Here is a 22443-nt window from a genome sequence, read left to right as displayed (position 1 = left end):
TAAAAGTAGTAAATATCAGGGGCAGCTTTCAAATCCAGACACTGACTCTAAATCCAGTCTTCTTTACACTATACCTCAGGTTTTTAACCATAAAGTTTACTTGATTACAAATGACTTGCTAACATTTAATCTTTGTCTTTTAAACATTTTAGCAACAAACTCCCAGAATTTGCTTAGAGAATTATTCTTTTCTTCCCTGATCAAAACTACAAAAACATTCCTACTATTTTTCTTAAAATTACAAGCTCAGCTGATCCAACCATTCTGGAGAGCAATTTGGAACTATGCCCAAAGGGTTACAAAAATGTGCATACCCTTTGACCCAGAAATATCGCTTCTAGGACTGTATCCCCAAGAGATCATAAAAATGGGAAAGGGTCCCACATGTACAAAAATATTTATAGGACCTCTCTTTGTGGTGGCCAAGAACTGGAAATCAAGGGAATGTTCATCAACTAGGGAATGCATGAATAAACTGTGGTATGTGAATGTAATGGAATACTATTGGGCTGTAAGAAATGATGAACAGGAAGACTTCAGAGAGGCCTGGAAAGACTTAAATGAACTGATGCTGAGTGAAAGGAGCAGAACCAGCAGAACTTTGTACACAGCAATGACCACAGTGTGCAAAGAATTTTTCTGGTACATTTAGTACTTCATTGCAATACAAGGACTTAAAAAATACCCAATGGATTCTTGAGGCAAAATGCCTTCCACATCCAGAGAAAGAACTATGGAATTTGATCACAGAATGAAGCAAACCATTTTCTTTTGTATTATGTTTTGGTTTGTTTTATTTTATGATTTCTCCCATTTATTTTCATTCTTCTATGCAACGTGACTAAGGTGAAAATGTATTTAATAGGAATGTATGTGTAGAACCAATATACAATTGTATGCCATATCAGGGGAGGGAGTGGGAAGGGAGGGGGGAAAAAATATAAGATATATGGAAGTGATTATAGAAGACTGAAAACAAATAAAATAATTTAATAAAAATAAATAAAATAAAATTACAAGCTCAGATGAAAGTAAGGAATGAAACTAAATGTTATCAAATAACTCCATTTTATACTGAGAAGTGATACTTATACTCAAGACTTAGAGAATCAAAAAACAAAAAAAAACACCTTGAATAGCTTCTTCCTCTCTCCCTGCTCTGATATTACCACAATCCCAACTAGAAATTCCATTCTTCTGCCCTTTTGTACTGAAATAGAAAAGGAAAAAAGAAAAAGAGAAGGGAAAAAAGGAAGCCTGAAGTAGAAAGCAATGGGGTTTTTACATTTATTCCCCTCTCATTCCTCATTTCAAAAAGTTTGCCACTTGTTTTTGCTTGAGATTCAATTTCTATTGCTATTAGTCACACTAGATAACTGACTTATATAGAGATAAAAAGGGTAAACTGATTCAAAACGGATCCTCTTTGCTTATACCTCCTATATTTTCAAGTCTTTGGAACTGATAAAAGTAAATTTTGCTTTGCACATTTATATCAAAGCTCTAATTTGCCTCTCAGTAAAAAGGTAAATAATTAATGCCCTTTGAACTAAGTGATCTGGCAAATTTATACTAAGCTAATGCTTCATGTATCCTTTCATTTGCAAAATAACATTCTATTTCTTGAATTTCTCAGACAGTACTTGCAATCACTTTTGTAGGTTTATACAACTTCAGTCATAAGCACAAACAGAAGTCTTCCCCTTTTTTCATTGATTTTCAGAGATTATATTTTTTCTTTAGCTATTCTGACTGTACACAAAAATGATTCTATGTTTCTGTTTCTGAATCTGCTAGTGTAGTTACTGAAATTTCCAAAAGAAAAGATGAAAAATGATCACAGAATCAAAGAATCTTAAGAGTCAGATAGTACCGGACAGGTCATCTAGTTCAACACATCTCAGACCAGGAATCCCCCTACAGAATTGCTGACAAGTGGTCATCTAACCTCAGACTGAAAACCTCCATTAATGGTAGATTCATCATCTCCAATGTCAGCCCATTCTTCCACTTTCGTATAGTTCTAATGATTAGCAAGTTTTTCCTTATTGGGTTGGAACTTAGTTTTTACAGGAGCCCAAAGGAACTAGCAGAATGTCATTGTGCTACATGGTGTATGGAAAAGCAACCAATAGTTGAAAGCCATATAGTAGGTTGAAGGCACAGAGCAAAGGAGACATTCCTTTATTCCACAGCTCTTTGGAGTACCATTAATATTTGCAGAGATTCAGCTACTAACTCTGTCCACTATCTACAGGACAGTGAAGTCAAAGACTGACCTTACTGAAAATAGGAAAAGGCACCTCCAGAGCTGACTATAACTGGTCTTACCATTAGTGTAAGCTGTGCAATGTGCATGATGTTAAACCCTGATATTTCCCGTTCTGATCATTTCATCCTTTCATGTTTCCCTATTCTTCAACCTTTTTAAAACTATTCTTTATCCTGAAAACCTCCACTCTCCATCTATCACTGCTCTTCTAGTCCTTTGGCCTAGCACAAGCCTTATTGTTCTCCCTTCTTAACCGATAGTTGACATATTCAATTACACAGTGACTTCTACAATGATCCTAGACTTGCTGCTGTTGAATGAAGTCCTGAAAATCATTGACCCAAACCTTTCCCCATCATCCAACCTGTTTGGTTCCTATTACTCCCATGCTACTGAAAACTACTGAAGGAAGCTATGCCACCATGCAGTTCAATGGCACAAATGGAAACTGAACTCACAATAAATTCGTGTAACCTGATTTCATCTGGGCCATCATCCGAGCACAGCCAACCTTTGTTTCTTCCCCAACTGACATTCTACTGTGTTCCTAAGGTTACTGCTCCAGACATACTCTTCTTTGCTCAAACTCACGTAATCATTTCAATGTCCTTTTCAGTTGACATTATCTGTTATTTTACTGATAAAAATCTAGGCCATCCTGGAGTTCTTCTCTCTCATATTTACATCTCAAAACCCCCTGCGTCACTACCTTTCCTCTTCACTTTAGTTCCAGTCACTGAAAAAGAGATGACCTTTCTCTTAACCAAAGTCAACCATTCTATTTAATTCCTGATCCAGGGGTGTGCTGGTAAAACAACTACCTCTCCAGAAAAAGAAAATGGATGCACAGCACACTTTTAAGTTTAATTTGTATTACTAACATTTCATCTTTCACTTTCTTAAGTCTCAAACAACAAAACAGCATAATCAAGCCCCAATTTGTAGCATTTGCCAATTTCTGAGGTGCAAATGCTTAAACTGAAAATTTAACAATCAGCTCTGAGCTCATTTGAACTGGCTTTAGCACCACCTTGCCTCAATCTTCTCATCTTCATTCTGGCCCTACCTACCAATTCCATCCCTACTGCCCACAAATATACCTAGGCTACCCTAAAACAAAAAAAACTTTCACTTGACTGTCATTCCTTCAAGCTGTCATTATTTATCTTCTATCTTTTCTTGACAAATTTCTAGAAAGTATAGATCTGTCCTCACTGTCTTAACTTCCTCAGTACCTACTCACTCCTCAGACTCTTGCAATTTATTATTAGTGTGCCCAAAATAGAACTCCTTTTTCTTTCATGCTAAACCTGATCCTCCTCTAACTTCCCAACAGGGAAAGATCTAGAAAGGACATCACAATCCTTTTAGTCACCCAGTCAGAGCCATAGCTTGGGAAAGTCCACCAGGTTTACCCTAGCGTGGAAAATCGAGGGCTGCCACAGCACTGGTGTTGGACACCCTTCTCCTGTCCTAAGAAGAATAATTGTGATTCTTGTCACAGAATATAGTTCTTTCTCTGACCAAGGCAGCCTCCCCTTTTTTAAGGTATCAGCACATTTATACTCATTCAGGTTCGCAACCTTAGAGTCAGCTTTAACTTTTCTCTTTCCTTCATACCCCGTACAAAATCAGTTAACATCTCTCTTTCATCTATCCCATTCTTTCCACTCACATGACCACCAACCTAATTCAAGGACTAGTCATCTCTTACGTAAAACAGTAATACAATAATCTCTTAATTGGCCCCTCTGCTTCCAATCTCTTCTTTGGTCAATCTTTTGCTACACAACTGTCAGTATAGTCTTGTTATGGCAACAATTACAACTCAGTTCTTTGAATACACTGGAATAGTTTGTCCAGATTCAGTGGTATGAACTTGGGAAGCACATCCAAATGTCTTCTTGTCGTTTCTTCATTTATCTTTGGGTAACAATTCTCTTTTAACGATTATTGTTCTATACAACTTAATTTGAAACTTATCTTACTTGGTAGAAGCAAAACCTGTTTCAGCAGCTATTCTTTCTCTTTACCATCTGTAACCATCATCCCATATTCCCCAGTGAACTTTTCTTCTCTGATATTTTATTTATTTCCATCACAGCTTAAAAAAAAAAGGCCTGTTGTCCTTAGCATCCAATTCCATCTTTAGCTCACTTTGGGCTTTGGTACTTCTGACAGTACTCTAATTCAAATATGCTATTCTTATATTCATTCTATTTCTCATCCTGGGTCATCTCCAGTCATCCTGATGAATATCTGGTCACTGGATCCAGATGGCTCTGGAGGAGAAGTGAGGCTGGTGACCTGCACAGCCTTCCTTCACTCAATACAAAGTCAAGTGCAAGTTATGTCATCATTTCTCTGGTGGCATGGTCTTCTTTGGCAATGAAGAACAAACATAACCATTTCTCATATTTGCAAATACTATGTTTCTTTCCCCTGTCATATCTAAGATACTTCCCAGATCCTCACATCCTGGCCACTCACATTGCCAGCATTAATTTCAGTGGACATCCACAGATACATAGTAAAATACTTCAATTTACTGCCATTTTTGTCCTCTGTATTTGAATGGTTTTTTTTTTTTACTTTTTTAAATTATTGTCACAAATTGTTTTGTTTTGTTTTTTTAAAGCAAATGTTTTGGAACCTGATGTGTTTTATTCACAATATTAAAAGTTAATAGATCAAGATATGATTCTGGTTATTAGGTCATTTACACTCTTACAGAAGACATAGTTACCATAAACCAGAAATAAAATCTGTTCATTTTCCTGCCCACCCGCTCCCTCAACCAAACAGAAAACTTTTCTTGTACTTTTGTCAATCTATAAAGCGACCTGACAAACTTTTACCTGAAGGAGGAACAGTGCCACCTTGTGGTCATGTTGGGGATAGTTCAAGTTTTCTACTCCAGTGGCATCTTAAGACCAGAGTTTTTTAACCCATAATCAAGACATAGCTGCCTAATAGGAAGAGGTTTCTGGGGGTGTTCTAGTAACCAAGGCTTTTTGAATTTCTATGACTGTATCAAAACTCTGCTGTCCCTTATTCTTTCTATTTTATGTTTTCTTCCTTTTTGCCTTTCTTTTCTTTATTAAAGATTTTCTTTATCAAAGTCAAGTAAAATTTACAAAAGTCTAGCCCTTCTATTATCTCTTAGCATATGGAATAATACCCAGGATGCTAGAGTTGGAATAAAGAAAACTCAAATTCAAATGCTGCCTTAGGAACCTACCATATGGCAATGTGGTTTGCAAATCCTTTTAGTCTGTATCTGTACCTTTAAAATAATAATAATAGATAATATAAAAGCAGCTATCTCACTAGGTTGTTGTGAGCATCAAATAACATAACACATGTAAAGGCACTGTATAAATACTATTAGATATTGTTATCATTATATTCTCAAGCTCATCCTCAACAGTGTGAAAATGAATCCCACTAACCGTCTTCAGATGTGTACAAGTCAAGTCAGGAAGTCTTTATTAAGTGACTACTATGTGCCAGCTACAATGCTTTAGAAATAAACACACCTCAAATTATGAATGAGCTTGTGTTTTCATTGGCTTAGGGAACTCCACTGTCAAAGCAGCTCTGAAATATTAAGCAACTTTCCCAGAGTCCGACAGGTAGGATGTCAAGGGACCAGGTTTTTCCTGACTACAAAGGTGGCTCTCTCCGTATTTTTTGCTGCCACTTATATCTGATAGAGAATAAATAAAGATATTTGCCCTATAACTATCAAAGTTTTCTATCTCCTTTTTTTCTTTCTTTACAAGAATGGAAAAAATCTTGAGAAAAATAAATCTTATTTGATATTCAGTTTTCACATACAGCTTAAATTTAAAAAAAGTTAACTTTAAAAAAATGTAGCATGACTAAGGTTAATGCTCTCTCTGATGAGGTAACCGTGGGCTTGAAGTTATGTCCCACCTATACATATATACAAATACTATACAGAAACCAACCAGGATGCCTTCATCTGTACCCTAAAAAAAATAAACTTGATTGTAACAAAGTAAGAAGGACAGAAATATGAAATCAGAGGAACTGGAGTAGAATGCTAGCTCTGCCAATCATCTGTGTGACCTTTGACAAATCACTTAATCTCAAGGTTCCTCATCTATAAAATGAGGATTAAATAATCTCTAGAGCTCCTACCAGATCTAAACCTGTATCACTAACCCAATAAGCATTAGTGCAATATGAAAGCGCAGAGTAAAATATAGGACCATGTTTCATGCAGCTCCAAAGATACTCATTCCAGCTCAAATTATGAGCACAACAGTAAGATGAAAATTTGGATAAATGATGAAAAACATGAGATATTAGTATTTTAGGAAATAGGTAAATGACCATACAAACCTTACTGCCAGCCACTGCTGATCTACAAGAAGGTGAACTTTGTCAATTCTAACATTTTTAGCATAATGTAGTCGTTTGGGCAAGTCAGGAGTCAGATAGGGCTTAAAATGCTGGTCTTCTTTACGACACTAAAAAACAGGTAAAGATTTCCTCATGAAAACAATTTACACAATGACTACAATATTATAAATGAAAACAACTATAAAAGTCTAAAAACTATGACCAGTGCATTGAACAACTAGGACTCCAGAACACTTTTGATGAACCATATATCTCCTCACTTAGCAGGAAAATGGTGGACTAGAGGAGCGGAAAGGGACAGATATTCTGAACCTGACCAACAATGTTAATTTACTTTGCTTATCGATATTTATTTTGCAACATGAGAGCAGGGGGAAGTTTTCATCATATTTTTGTTTAGGGCAGAGGACAGTCAGAGAAAGAGAAGGGAAATGTCCATGAAAGGAAAAGAGCACCAATGAAATGTCCATGTTTGTTTATGTTTGTTTAGTGGATGATACATAGATGTTACATTTCCTCTTGAAACTCACAGTACACAGACATTTCTTGTTCCCTGCAAATATGTTCTTATTCTTCTGTGAATTAAGATAATGTAGTCTCATGTAACAAAATACAAGGAGACAAGTCATTCTCAAGTTACACAGCATATGCCTATTGTGAAAATCAGACAAGATAATATGGGTCATTTTACAATTCCACATGTACGTACTAAGGTACTACCATGTGACGGGCACTACAAGAGACTCTTGGAATCCAAAGATAAAAAAAAACAAACAAAACAGTCCCTGCCCTCCAGGGGCAAATATCAATTAATATATCTATATATCTGTGTATACAATTTCTTAGTAAACATTTATTGTCTAGTAAAATGTAACTTCCCTTTTATTGAATGTTTGAGAAAATAGGTTTCTAAATATAAGATACAGAGATAGATAAGTGAGCTACTATTATTCAATGTTTTTTAACATTTTGACAGATTATTTTTGGTTTTTCTAAGGTGTTAGAAAAAAAGTTTTTGCATCTGACAACCTATTAAGTTCAAGTCCTTTACATCTAGTATTGTTGTTGTTGTGTTTGTCCTTCATTTTCAAAGACCATGCCATCAGAGAAATAACGACATGACTTGCATTTGACTTTGTTTTGAGTGAGGGAGGGCTGTGCAGGTCACCAGCCTCACTTTCTCCTCCTGAGCCATATGGGTCCCATGACCCATCAAGATGACTGGAGGTGACCCAGGATGCAGTGTTAGGCTGGCCTTTTCAGGTACTCACTTCGAGGGAGGTAAAGACCATTGAGTGAAAAGGCCTCTTTAAGAAGTAGTCAGGGAATGGTCCTTTTAATGAACAACAACAACAACAAAGAAATAACTAAATCAATCCGGAAGGGAAACAGAAAATGTTACCACTGATAATCACTCTAAACTAGCCATTAAGTGGAGCTTGGGCAGGGTGTTGTCTGGGAATTGTATTAAGGATGGTAATCAAGTTTAGAAGGAGTAATAATTCAGATGTAGTTAAGATCATTGCCCTCCTTGGTCCCTTCCCCCTTCCCCTCTTCTAAAGAGAGTTGTGACTCCTGGCCAGCTCCTGCCCAGAACACCCCCTTCCTCTTTCAGAAGTGGCACTTCTAAATGTGTCCCCCTGCACACAGCAGGCACGTAATATATGCTTCTTGTTTTCTGAAGTGCCCTCTTCCCTCTCTACCCCCAATGGCATCCTTATGGAACATCGAAGCCCAAAGCTCCTTGCATTACAGAAGTAGGAGAAGGAGGGAACGGGAACGTCACACATAAAGCCAGGCATGGTGTGGACAAAAAGAATAGACTCAATTTGTTTTTGTTAAATGATAGCTTACATTTGATTTCCTTTTTAATGAAATTCCTCACCCATTCTTTACTTCAACCCTACCTTGTTATTAAGAAAAGTTGATAGGTATCAAAATTGTGTATGTATATAAATGCATGGAAAAACGCACACTCATATATTCATTTATAGACAAAAGCTTCCCATTCACTACAAAGGTCTAAAAAGAAAAGGAAATGGAGAGAAATTGCTTCTGGTTTACAGTAGTGCCTTTAAGCCCACAGAGACGGTCTAAGGCTAGACCAAAGGTATCAGAGCTAGGAAAACGGAAATTCTTGCAGCACGAGCCACAACTGTTCCAAGAAGCCATGAGGCTAAAGGCAGAGTTGTGTTTAATTAGGGCAGTTAAGGAAAGCCCAGATCTACTATAGTCTTTCAGAGACCCTACTAGATTTATCATAGAGCTGAATCCTCTACATCTATTCTAGCAATGAATGTCGATTTTAACGATAATAATGAGCATTCATACAGCACCTTAAGGTTTGCACAGTACTTTACAATTACTATTCATTTTATTCTCACAACAGCATTGGAAGATTGTTATTGTTATCATCCCAATTTACAAATGAAGAAAATGAGGCGAATAGTAGTTAAATAATTTGTCCAGGGTCACACACCTCAGCAAGTATCTGAAGCCACATTTGAACTCAGATCTTCCTGAGTCCAAAACCAGAGCTCTCCCCACTGTACCACCTATCTAGAGCTACTACTACTACTACTACTACTACTACTACTACTACTACTACTACTACTACTACCACTACCACTACTACCACTACTACCACTACTACCACTATCTGTTGTTCTTGTTGTTATTATTTCAGTTATGTAAAACTCATCATGATCCCATTTGGGGTTTTCTTAGCAAAAATACTGGAGCAGTTTGCCATTTTCTTCTCCAGCTCATTTTATAGATGAAGAAAACTGAAGTAAACAGGGTTAAGTCACACAGCTAGTTAGGTATCTAAAGACAAATTTGAACTCAGGTCTCCCTAACTCCAGGAGTGGCACTCTATCCACTGTGCCACCTAATTTCCTAAACTAATTTCCTAATTTCCTAAACTAATTTCCTAATTTCCAAATTTCCCTGCTGCTGCTGCTGCTACTACTACTGGTATAATAACAGCTGAAATGTATAAATGTATAAGGTTTTACCATATGCCAGGCACCGTACTAAGTAGTTAACAATTATTATCTCATTTAATCCTCACAACAACCTGGAAGGTAAGTGTTACTATTATCCCCATTTTATAGTTGAAGAAACTGAGGCAGAGATACTGAAGTGTTTTGCCATTTCCTTCTTCAGCTCATCATATAGATGAGGAAACTGAAGCAAAGAGGTTAAGTGACATGCCCAGAATCACACATCTAGGATATATCTGAGACTGAATTTAAACTCTGGTCTTCCTAACTCTAAGCCCTCTATCAAGTATACCATCTAACTGCCCCCATTTGAAGCTCTGAGTCCCAGAAAGCTGCATATCTAGTGTGGGAATATTGTTGTGTGTGTGTGTGTATGTGTGTGTGCTGGGTTGGGGTAAAGGGAAGGCCCACATCTTCTAGAATTTCTGAAGCCAGCCTTAGACCTTGACTGTAGCATCTAGACATCCTTACATATTTTGAAAAGTCCCACTCCAGGACTGGGAGGATCTGACAAGCTTGGGCAGCTTCTTTCTGCTCCACAACCATGTCAAAGCAATCCAATCAAGGAAATGGAGCCTAAAGTAAACTTTAGTTTACTAGTTTACGAGTAAGGACTGCAATTACTTACCAATATTTCATACTCAACATCTATTAAGAATTTTAGATCATTTGTATGAAAAGTGAATGATTTCCAGCCCTCAATAAACTCTTGCATAAAGGCTAATGTTTTATCAAATTGGCAGTAAAATTTTTAAAAATATTTTTAAAATACTATCCCTACTATACTTTTTCATTACAGTTTTAAATCATGGTATAATAATTGAGTCAACAAATGGCATGAAGTGATTTTTCTGAATTGTACAGGGATCTATAAGGATCTTTGATGTTCTGTTTCTGTTGAAAATAGCCTGAAATAGGTGATTTTGGCTTTTTTGTTTTTACTTTGAAGAACTTAAGAAGTAAAAATTATTGAGGATCAATATACTATAGATACTTTCTTGAAGGGCACAAACTGGACACCTCAGTAACCAAGTAGAAGTCACCAATGGTGGTAAAGTCCACCTTTGCAGAAAACATTTTCTTCCTATTTTCTTACTACCAAAATGAATACTCTCTGGGATGAAAGCTGTCAGGTTATAAAGTCTCAAATGTGCACAGAAGAGTATTGGTAAGGAAAATGAAGGAAATGGTGAGAGGTTCTGACTTAAAAACATATAGAGAGTAAGCTGCCAGCAATTCAGGTTCTAGGCACCGACTAAAAACAAAACAAAAAAAGAATGAACTCAAAGAAAATAATTAACACTTACACTGAGGTTTCCAACAATTCCTTGAGAGTCAACTGTTTCAAGAGGAGAAAAAAATGAATTATTTTAATATCTAACTGTTAAAAATAAGAAATATTCACATAGGGAATTCAGTCATATTCATGGATGAGATTATGCTTGGTAAAAATGAACTCAAAAGTTGGGGTTAATTCTTTAGTTGATCTTTAATTCAGAAACTCTTTAAGGGTCTTGGCATGGAGTAGGGTAAATTTTTATTTAACAACAGGATCTAATGTGAGGTTATGGAATTTCTTCCTTTCAAAGTTCATAAAAATAGGAGATTCTCATTTGACTTTGCATGACCCTCCTTCAAAGTTCCATTTCTTCCAATTTAACAAGCACATACTTTAGTTTTACTTCTAGCAGAGTTGAAAGATAGGGTAAAATAAAGGAAGGAATGAGCTTCTACTCTGTGCTGGGAACTGTGCTAAATACAGAGTAGACAAAGTTAAAAACAAAATAATTCCTGCCTTCAAGAAACTGACATTTCCTGAAATGTGTAGGAGATGAGACAGATAATCTCTCAGTTACTCTCCAAAAATTTTATTCTGATTCTCTATGCCTCTTAGCTCCCATGGGTCATTTACAGAAATTGGTCCATACTTACAAGTAAAATAGTCTGTTGGGATATTGCGAGACCGGATGCGAGGGGCTGGCCCTTCATACATGTAAAAGTTTATTTGTGAAAAGTAATCAGTCATATATTCCAACTTATCACAATATGTCTGTTCCATTCCTGAAAAAAAAAATTCATAGAATTTAGCCAAGTTCTTATTAAATTTAACAAATATTAATCATGTCTGTAATTATCATGCATGTATGTTACAATTACTTATCCATGTATATATAATTTTCCCCTAAGAAAATGTAAGCATCTTTATTAACCAGTTCACCCATTCTGTAAAGTACTTTAGAGTAATATTCCCCAAAAGTCACTAAAGTATACATACCTTTTGACATGTCATACTCCAGAGAAATCAAAGAAAAAGGATTCATATATACAAAAATATCTATCACAACTCTATTTTAGTGGCAAAGAACTGGAAATAAAAGAGGAGTTTATCCTTTGAGAATCAGCACTATAAGGAATAATGAAAGGTCTGGTTTCAAAGAACTGATGCTGAATGAAGGGAGCAAAACCAGAACAATTTATATAACAGCAACATATAAAAACAAACAATTTTGAAAGGCTTCCTTTTTTCCAATGGGAAAGAGGAAGAGAAAATAAATGTGTTCACACAAGCATGCGTGTGTGTGTGTGTGTGTGTGTGTGTGTGTGTGTGTGTGTGTGTGTGTAGGTTCCTTGAGGGCAGAGACTGTTTTGCATTGTTCTTTTATCCCAAGAATCTAGGACAGTACCTGGCAAATACTAAGTGCTCAGTTTTGAGAAGATGCCTGTTTATCACGACAACTAGTATATATCTAAAACTAAGAATTAACAATTTATGTAACGGGGATAACCAAAATCCTTTCCAATGAAACTAAGGGTAAAACCAGGATGTCATTTATTACCACCTATATTTCAAATACTAGAAATTCTGGATATATCAATAAGAATAGAAAAAGAAACTAAGGAAATATATATAGGTAAAAAAGAAACAAAATTATTAATTTTACAGATGATATGATGATGTATTTAAAGAAACCTAGAGAATCTAAAACTAAAAAATGAATTGAAACAATAAACAGCAAAACTGTATAGTACAAATCCATACAAGTCATCAATGTTTCTATATGGTAACAATAAAAACCATCAGGAAGAGAGAGAAAAAGAAATTCCACTTAAAGTAACTTGAGTCTACCAACCAAGAGATACACAAGAACTACATAAATACAAAACACGTTACAGAAATTAAGATAAACCTAAATAGTGAAATAGCAATGACTCATGGGAAAGATTAGTCAATATAATAAAAATGACAATACTAATTAATTTACTTATTTGATACCATACCAATCAATTATTTTATAGAAGTATAACAAATAATAACAAAATTCATATGGGGGGAAAAATAAGAATCTCAGAAGAAATCATGAAACAAGTGGAAATGAAGGAGGCTTAGCAGTACAAGATTGTAAATTATGCTAGAAAATAGCAATTCTCAAAAAAAATTGGTATATATGTAAAAATAGAGAGGTTATTCGATGTAACAAATTGGATATACAACATACAGAAGCAAATGAACCCAGTAGCAAAGTGTTTGATAAATATAAAGATCCCAGCTACTGGGATAAGGACTTACTGTTTTATAAAAACTTCTGGGAAAATTGAACATTAGCATATGTAATATTAGAGGAATTTGAAGATCTTCCCTGCCCCTTAACAGTACCATGTGACCTGCTTTGAGCTTTGGTTCAGCCCACAACCTGAGACACATGGAGCTAATGATGGGAGAAGCTTGCCAAAAGGGTAGAGTAAGAAGGATGCTGCAGGAAGAGAAAAAGAAGCAGAGCTGAGAGAGAGTGAGGCAGAGCTGGGAGAGAGCAGGCAGAGCAGAGCAGAGCAGCTAGTGTGAGTGAGAGAGGGAATGATTTTGCCTAAGAGAGCTTGTTTGTGGGGAGGCCTGACAGAGGGAAGGCTTGGGCTTGGTTGTGCTACCTACGCTGATAATGGGTATAGATTTCTTTGATACTATGTTGAGTATCTGAATAAATATTTTGGTTTTGTCTTTGAGGAAGAGAGCTTATATTTTGTGAATTTACCCTGGAAATATGCATGCATATCCATAATGGCTGCTATGGATATCATATTGGTGTTACAGCATAGAAGAAACTAAATTTAGACTAACACCTCATACCCTATTCCAAGATAGGTTCTGAATAGTACTTGACCTAGCTATATAAAATCATATTAGGAACATATTAGAGAAACATGGAAGAAATTACCTATCTGATCTCTGGATAGATTTGCAAAACATATATCAGCTGGGCCCACTTTCCAGCAAAGGGTGTCATCATATGAATCCAAATTATTTAATTTCTGATCAAACACCAGAAAAGGGACTATCACTGCTAATGTATGTGTGTATGTGTGTGTGCGTCTGTATGTATGAAATCTCCAGCTAATGGGAAGCTTATATACAAGCATTCAGAAAGGTAAAATATACACACAGAAGTAAGCATATTAGCAAACAGAATGGTTAAAAAAATATTGGAAAAGGTATAGAGAGGAATAGAATGGATTGGAGAAGATAACAACATATTATTGGATGGAATGGAATATAAAGATTTTTTAAAAAATCATTGAATTAGTAAGGTCTGAGAAAGACCTCTAACAGCCTATAGTTCTCAGAAGCAGAAGGTATGTGTGTCACAGGAAGTAGGGAATAGGAGAAAAAGATGAAGGAAGAGTTAGATATTTTATAATGACAAGAAGAAGAAACAGAAGATGAACAGATCATAGTTTACTCAAGCAAGATAAAGAGATAATTCGAATATTTCAAGGAAAGAGAAAACTTGCTAGAAGTCAAACTAAAATTTTAATCTTCATTTCAAGAATATTTTTCTTTACCTTGATTCTTAATACATCAACCTGTTTCATTATCTGTGCCTAATTTTAAGAATAAAAGGTTTACATGAGACCTTTTTAGAATGTCTCTGAGGATGCCAAATTCTTCTTCAGTTTCGTAACCTGTAACCCTCCAGCATGAAAAAGGTTCTACAAATTTCACTAAATGAATACTAATGCATTCTGAATGAGAAAATGTAAAAAAGTACCAAATATAGTTCTGTTCCATTGTTACGAAAGTTAATAGGAATGAGCCCTAAACTTCCACACAGAAAAACTCACAATTTAGTACGGGATTACTGTACTTCATAGATCAGAAGGGCATTGTAGCCACAATTAAGCCCTTTCCTTTCATGTAAAGCAAAATAATAACAGGAATTATGACATGGCAAAAACATATGTCTGTGTGTGAAGAAAAGGTCCATTTTTAATAGAAATGTGTATCTTATCAAAATTGAGTAGTTCGCATTTACCAAACACTGTCCTCGATGCTGTGCTGAAGCAATGCCATTAAGTGAAAAGAACCTGGGACTGAGAATTAGAGGATCTGAGTTTAAACCCTGATTCTATAACCTGTGTGATCCTGGGCAAATCATTTCTCTAGGTCACAGTTTCCTCATCTATAAAAAAATGAGGGATGAACTAGATGAAAGAGACTAAGATGCACTGAAAATATTGTCATATTGGGAGTTAGTATATCGTTAATGTAAAGCAGGAAGGGCCCAAACAGGTCATATAGTCCAAATGCTTCAACTTAAAGTTGAGGAAAACAAAGTCTAAAATGGTTAATCTACTTGTTTAAGGTCATATAGGGGCAGCTAAGTGGCACGGTGATTTGGAATTATGAAGACTTCTCTTCATGAGTTCAAATCTGGCCTCAGACACTTTCTAGTTGTGTGTTGCTGGACAAGTCACTTTAACCCTGTTTGCCTCATTTCCTCATCTGTAAAATAAGCTGGAGAATGAAATGGCAAATCACTCCAGTATCTCTGTCAAGAAAATCTCCAAATGGGGTCACAAAGTGTCAGACACAACTGAAATAACCAAATAACATAAGAAAGTCATACAAGTAGTGGTATTACAATGATCTAAAATAATTCCAAAGGATTAATGATGGAAAAATGCTATCCATATCCAGATAAAGAACTCTGGAGTTTGAAAGCAGTTCAAAATATACTATTTTCTCTCTTTTTTTCTTCCTCATGGTTTTTCCTTTTTGTTCTGATTCTTCTTTCACAACATGACTAATGTGAAAATGTGTTTAATGTGATAGTACATCAGATTGCTCGCCATCTTGGGGAAGGGGTAAGGAGGAAAAAAATTTGGAACTCAAAAATCTTATGAAAGTGAAAATTGAAAACTGCATATAATTGGGAAAATAAAATACTATTAAATCAAAAGAAAAACAAGTATTAGAACCAGGATTTGAATTCCAGTCCTATGGCTCCGAAGCCAACTTTCTTTCCACTGTACAACATTATCTCCCTTGACTCTGACACATTGACACAGACTACCCATCGACCTTGGGCAAGTATTTGAACCTCTATGAACCTCAGCAAGGTAGCATAATAAAGAGACAAGAAGCAAAATGAGACAGGCAAGCCAAACTATTGACACCACCTCTCTTCAGTCGACAATGGAGATAATCCAGAACCCTGAGCCCAAGAACCTTGAGAATTAAAGTCTCTCCTACTCCAAACACCACTATCATCACTAATCTGCTTCCAGCCTTCCTCCTGCCATCATAGCTGGGAAGAAGGGGTCCATCATTCTTACTACCACCAATACCAACTTCCAACTACCTGCTACCTATGGGCAAGTGAACCTAAGGAACTTGAGAACAGCAGAACCACCACACCACACCACATCACATTCCTATGCCTCCTCCTTCTGCTAACCCTACTTTGCTACTACACCCTAAAACCCATGGATGGGACCTGTCCATCTAATGCAGATAAAAATTATAAATGTTATCTTCCCCCATTAAAATGTGAGCTCCTTGAGAACAGGGGTTATTTCTCTTTTCTACCTGTATGTGTATTGCTTACCATAATATTTCACACATAGAAAGGACTTTATAAGTGTTTTTTCATTCATTCACACATTTGAAAAAAAAAATGGGAAAGCATGCCTAAGTTCCTTGTTTATAATGAGAATTAGAAGAATATCAATAAAGCGCAATATAAAAGTAAGCTATTATTAGTACTGCTGACAATTTAGAATTAGAAAAAAACTTAGTTCAAGTATCAAATCTAATCATATTAATTGTTTCTCTAGTTCTCTATCCATTGGATAACACTGCTGAATTTATGTTACCAAGCACAAATTTTGGCACCTCCCAAACAAATGTATGTTGATCTATTTGGCAGACTCTTATTCTAAGGTTATTATAAGAGTGAACTCTTTGCAGCTATTGTTACTTTGTATGCTGGATGAACAAATAATAAGTAAAGAGCTGCAAAAGTAAACACTAAATGAATAAACTAATGCAAGAAAGCTTACCATGATCAGCCAGGAGAATGATATTGACACAGTTGTGTAGGTTCCTTTGTTTTAGTCCATCCATTAACATTCCAAAAGCTTTATCGACTTGCTCTAAGGCCTTAATGACCTGCACAACAGAGACAAAGTTAGCATTTTTTTTCTACAAATTATGTCTTGTATAAACAAATAATCACTAGTTCAGAGTAGGCAATAAATACATTACTGGCCTCATATTTATCTCAAAAAGCTATTTGCTTTTTAAATGGCTAGCAGACCTGTAAATTGCAAGTTTGCTTGTTGGTGTTTTTATAATAATTGTTGTTTTTATAATTGTAAAGGCAGTGGAGGGAGGATCCTAGAGGACAATCTGAGACTACAGACACAGTTGTAGTAGAGAGGGAGAAAGGGGTGACAATGGCAACACCTTAGAGATATCAGACTGGAAGATGATTGTACCATGAATGGGGCAGCTCAGGCCAGGTAAATATTACCGAATGAGGCACAGATGTTGTGGTTGCTCCAAGTAGGAAGGATACTCTCTCAGGAAGACCATTCATTTAGATATAGATACCCTGTAGCAAGCCGAGTTTGCTCCATTGCTAATTACATCCCTAGTATGTAGTGTCCATCTCATTAAAGTTGTTGTTTCTATAGACAAAATTGGGTCTATATTTTTTCCATTAAATGTAATGTTAATATCAAATGGGCTTCTGTTATATTTTTCAAATGAGGCAGGGGGAAGGGAGAGCAGAATTAAAGACAGAATGGATCTTAAAAGATGAGAGAGTATTTCAATATATCAGGTCACAAATGTGTCCTTGTAAAGTTAGACCACCTAAAGAGAAAAAGTAGAGAGAGACCTTGAGTAAAGAAGTTGTATATGAACTGAATGGTGAAAACAGAGATGAAAAAATATATTTTTCAATGTTTGCAGGATGTTATCTGAGTTTTTTTCCTTTGAAGTCACAGCTATATGAGCTCACTCTTTCTTTCCCTGCTTTGTCTTTTATACAGATTGGCAAGAGATAAAGCTTGAGAAAAAAAACTTTCCAAAGCATGCCAGAAAAACAAAAAGGTCACTGGTGGGATCATTAGCATCACCGTTCATGTTCAAAAACAATACTATTGATAGTTAAGTTCCCATGTATATAAGGCTATGAGTGAAAAAATGTCCAGTAGTCCTTTTGGACATATAAGTAGTGTAAGAGGAAGTAGAGATGAATTAAAGGTCAGAAGTAGAGATGAATTAAAGGTCAGAAAGCCTAGGTTTGAGTTCACAGTCCCACCATAGGCCAGATGTGTAAATCTGGCTAAGGAATTTGTCTGCTGTGAGCATCAGTTTCCTCATCTGTAAAGTGGGAATATATAATTACCAAGATGGAAGAAGGAAATGGCAAACTACTCGAGTATCCTTCCCAAGAAAATCCTATGGACAATATGCTCCATAGGTCATGAAGAGCTGAACACAACTGAATAACAACAATTAATGAAGATGGTCCACAGAAAAGATAAGAAAACGTATTTTTGCTCTGTTCTTTGCAGAGGTGGTGGGTGGATATAGAATATAGTGGCAGATAAGATGAGTGTGTTAAACAATATTATGAAACTTTTTTTCCTCTTTAAGTATTTTTAAAATTTTGTTGAAGGAATGGCTCAAATTAGCCTTATACCAGCTCTATACTATGGAACGCTACTTAAGGGAGAGGGGAGGATTATATTTGGAAATGAAGTTGATAAAAAATATACAAATAAAAATAAGATTTTGAAAATAAAGATAAAACATTGACATCCTACTTTACAGGTCTCTTATGAGGATGAAATGAGGTAATACATGCAAAGGATTTTGCAAAAGTTATGAACATTATGTTAGTGTGGTCATTATCATTATTGTTTCTGGATTTTGGATTATGGCAATTTTCACCATTCATAAATTTTGGTGATGTTTTTGCATTTGACTCCTCTCATTAGGCTGAAATTCAAAGCAACTTTCCCACAATATTATCTTTCACAAAGACATTCCAGCTTTCTAGATTTGACTAACTAGTTCTTGTTCTAGCAATGAATACTGTCTAAGGAAGAGAACTGGGCAAACATTTAGTTCTCTAATGGTAATGAAAACTGTTCAGCTTTCTATGCTCTTCTTATAACAAAATAATTCCTTCGTCATTGGGAGAATCTTTCATGAAATGACTGCTATGTATCTATTGCTCGTTCCATCTAAAATATAACATTAGTTTACTTCTCCATAATGAACAGCAGGTAAAAGTATATGGAGCATTATTTATAGTTACATCCCTCAAGCTTAAAATGTTCTGCACCCAATTTCCCATTAACTATGAGGAAGTCACTAGAACAAAGTTATAAAATTGTAGGTATATTATTACAAAGTCTACCAGATCTGTAATGCATTCTCCAGTCCCTTCTACCTCTCCAAATGCCACAGATTCTTTAAACATCAAGGTCAAGTCTCTGGCCTTGAAATGTGGAAGAGGGATTAGGTTTATTCTATTAGATTGTAAGCTCCTTGAGGACAGAGACTGTCTTTTGCTCTTTTAGTATCCCCAGAGCTTAGTACACTGCCATCTACATGGTAGGCGCTTAATAAATGTTTATTGATTGATTGGTTAGTTGGTGCCAGACCCAGTACCAATACGTTCAAGTTGCATGAAGGCAAATCTAAGTTTCATGTCAAGAAAAATTTGCTAACAATTAGAGATATCCCAAAATTGAATGGGCTGTCTGAAGAGGTGGTGTGTTCCTCCTCCTTCAGAGTCATCAAGTAGAACCTATGTAGCCATTTGTTGATTACATTATACCTGGGATTCCCTGTGTATATGAGTTGGAATTAAATGTTCATTGAGGTCCCTAAATTCTAATGACTTCCTATTGCCTCCAAAGAAAAATATAAATTCTTCATTTCAACTTTTAAACCCTTTCACAAACTGGCTCCAGTGTATCTTTCCAGGCTCAATTCCTCACATGTGGCACTCATCTCCCATCTCTGTACCTTTTCATTAACCACTGCCCATTCCTGGAAGGTACTTCTTCCTCATTTTTATCTCAAGGAATCCTTTACTTTCTTCAAAGACTCAGCTTAAACACTAATTTGTACATGAACCCTTTCCTGATCCATCCCCTGTCAACTGTTTTATCTTCTCTCATCATTTATCTTCTAGTTGCACTCTACATATTTATTTCTATATGCTAATATATGTACATAACTACCAATAAAATTTAAACTGCTTGAGAGCAAATTGGTGTTTTCTTTTTTTTTTTCAATTATTGTATCCTTAGTCCCTAACATAATGCCTGGCATATAATAGGCATAAAAAAAATTGTTAATTGACTAAAACCATCTGTACCTATCTGTTTTGGGGGGACTGGCTAAGGTCTGAAATCAGAAAAAGATTTAAGGAGTTCCTGGGGCTATAATCTAATAATGAAAGCCTACTCCCCAACCCCTCATGGGAAAAGATAAATGTTAGTTGTAGAATAATAGATGGCAGCAGAGAGCAAAAGAGAGTAGCAGAGAGCAGTGGAGGTGTCTACAGAAAGCAGCAGAGACCAGCCCAACAAAGGTGCCCCCTGAAAATTCTTCAGATATGTCAAAAGACATTTGGAAAGAGCAGTGCAGCAGAGACTCCAGGGGAGAGCAGTCAACAACAACAAAAAAAATCCGTGGAGATGTCCAAGAAAGAGCAGAGTATCCAAGCACCTCTCTTCAGCAGAGCTTGTTCAATGACATCCTAAAACATTAGTCTATCTGTGGGGAAGTGAGCAGCAGAGCCACGAGTTGACCAAGCCATCTGTGTTACACATGCTCCCTGGTCATACCTGTGTCCTACATAAGAAACTGTCTAATGTGACCCTCTAACATATGTTCCTAGAATGTATTCATACTACAAAATGTTATACAAGCTTCCCAGAACCTTGTATGATATTACATGTTAAACAGTATTATGGCTGCAAAACTTGAACTCTTATCCATAATTCAGGGCACATTTTCAAGGCAACTTATATTTTTACAGAGTTGATTAAGGCATTTAGATGTAAAAAGTAACTTACCAGGTGTCACATAATTAATATATTTCAGGGTTGAATGACTATAACATGCTGCCTGTCTATGACCCGACATCAAACATTTTTAAGACAAAATAAATAAACGTACATTACCACTGACTGGTCCACCTGAATGTCCAGCAGAATCTGGCTCTTCTACGTATAAGGTATAAAAATCTGGTCTGTAGATAAAATTAAGAGACAAAACAATTTTTTCTTACTATCAATTTAAGAAAAATTCTTTCTAATAAACCTTTATAGGAGAACTCCAGTCAAATCTGAAAAATGGGCCTGTAAGCATCAGCCTCTGTCAGCATATGCCATTTCATCCATCTGAGTATCAGGATGAGGTCCCTTTAAACATCAAGAAATATAAGGCTTCAAGAGCCACCCCCCAAATGGCAAAAAAGTAGCCATAGCAACCAAAGTGTTTCAGCCTCTGTTCATTTCTGACTATGCTACATCCCTGTCCCTTTGCAACCTATCAGTTTCTTCAACGGTTACCTATTTGGAAACAGGCATGGATTTGGGGTTGAAGCTCATCTCCTGAAAGCACATCTCCATTCTGATATTTAACTACTTGACTTTGGCCAAGTCATTTAGCTTTTCTAGTCCTTGACTTTCTCACCAGAAACATGAGATTGAATGAGATGACCTATAAAGTCCTTTCAAGCTCTGAATCCAGTGATCTATAATTCTGTTATCTTAGAGTTCTCTCATGTTAATTCATATGTATTCTGAGTTGACAAATTTCAGGCACTCTACCTCTCTCCCCACCCAGATCATTTCTTCATAGTTTTATTCCAGTATTTTGGACATTTGTAAAAGACTCAGAAATTTGTAGGACAGAAGGAGAATGGATAGGGTTTTTCAAATTATACTAAAAGAAAAGGTGGAGTGAAGGGATGAGATAATGGCTGCTGAAGAGAAATAACAATTATACTCTTATTTTGTTGAGAACAGGAGAGGGAGCATGGCTTTAAAAAACAGAAAGAGAATCAACTCTGTAAAGTGTACACCAATGAGTTTAGACAAATTTTATCAAATTTTCAGATGACATAAAGCTAGGATAGCAAATATGTTCTGATGACAAAGTCAGGATCCAAAAAGATCTCAACAGGCTAAATAAAACACTTGGTCAACTTTAAGTAGATGACAGGTAATAATAATAAGTGTAAAGTCTTACATTTAGGCTGAAAAACTCAACTTTTCAAGTACAAAGTGATAGAGGACTAGCTAAACAGCAGCTCATCTGGGAAAAAAAAAAACCTTGGAAATTTAGAGGAGTTAATGAGGTAACATGATTGCCAGAAAAGTTAATGTTAGAGTCCATCTTATTAAGGGGTGGGGAGTGCTAGTAGGGAGTGAGGTGAGAGAACAATTCTGTAGTCCGCCCCA

The 22443-nt window shown here is 36.0% G+C and overlaps 1 protein-coding gene across 3 annotated transcripts in view; it reads right to left on the bottom strand.

The window, feature by feature from the left end:
* ENPP3 (ectonucleotide pyrophosphatase/phosphodiesterase 3) overlaps positions 1 to 22443 on the bottom strand; it is a 110997-nt gene that overhangs the window by 40456 nt on the left and 48098 nt on the right. For all 3 annotated transcript variants that reach the window (XM_072643344.1, XM_072643346.1, XM_072643345.1), the window contains 5 exons: positions 21155 to 21227; positions 17005 to 17113; positions 11602 to 11730; positions 10977 to 11008; positions 6644 to 6771 (listed from right to left, as the gene is read on the bottom strand). In XM_072643344.1, the coding sequence (XP_072499445.1) occupies positions 6644 to 6771; positions 10977 to 11008; positions 11602 to 11730; positions 17005 to 17113; positions 21155 to 21227 (471 nt within the window). The remainder of the gene's footprint in view (positions 1 to 6643; positions 6772 to 10976; positions 11009 to 11601; positions 11731 to 17004; positions 17114 to 21154; positions 21228 to 22443) is intronic.

Source organism: Notamacropus eugenii, chromosome 2 (genome assembly GCF_028372415.1).
Source record: "Notamacropus eugenii isolate mMacEug1 chromosome 2, mMacEug1.pri_v2, whole genome shotgun sequence".
In the NCBI taxonomy this organism is placed as follows: Eukaryota; Metazoa; Chordata; class Mammalia; order Diprotodontia; family Macropodidae; genus Notamacropus; species Notamacropus eugenii.
The sequence above is the reverse complement of the archived record's forward strand: the minus strand, read 5'-3'. Positions and strand labels throughout refer to the sequence as shown.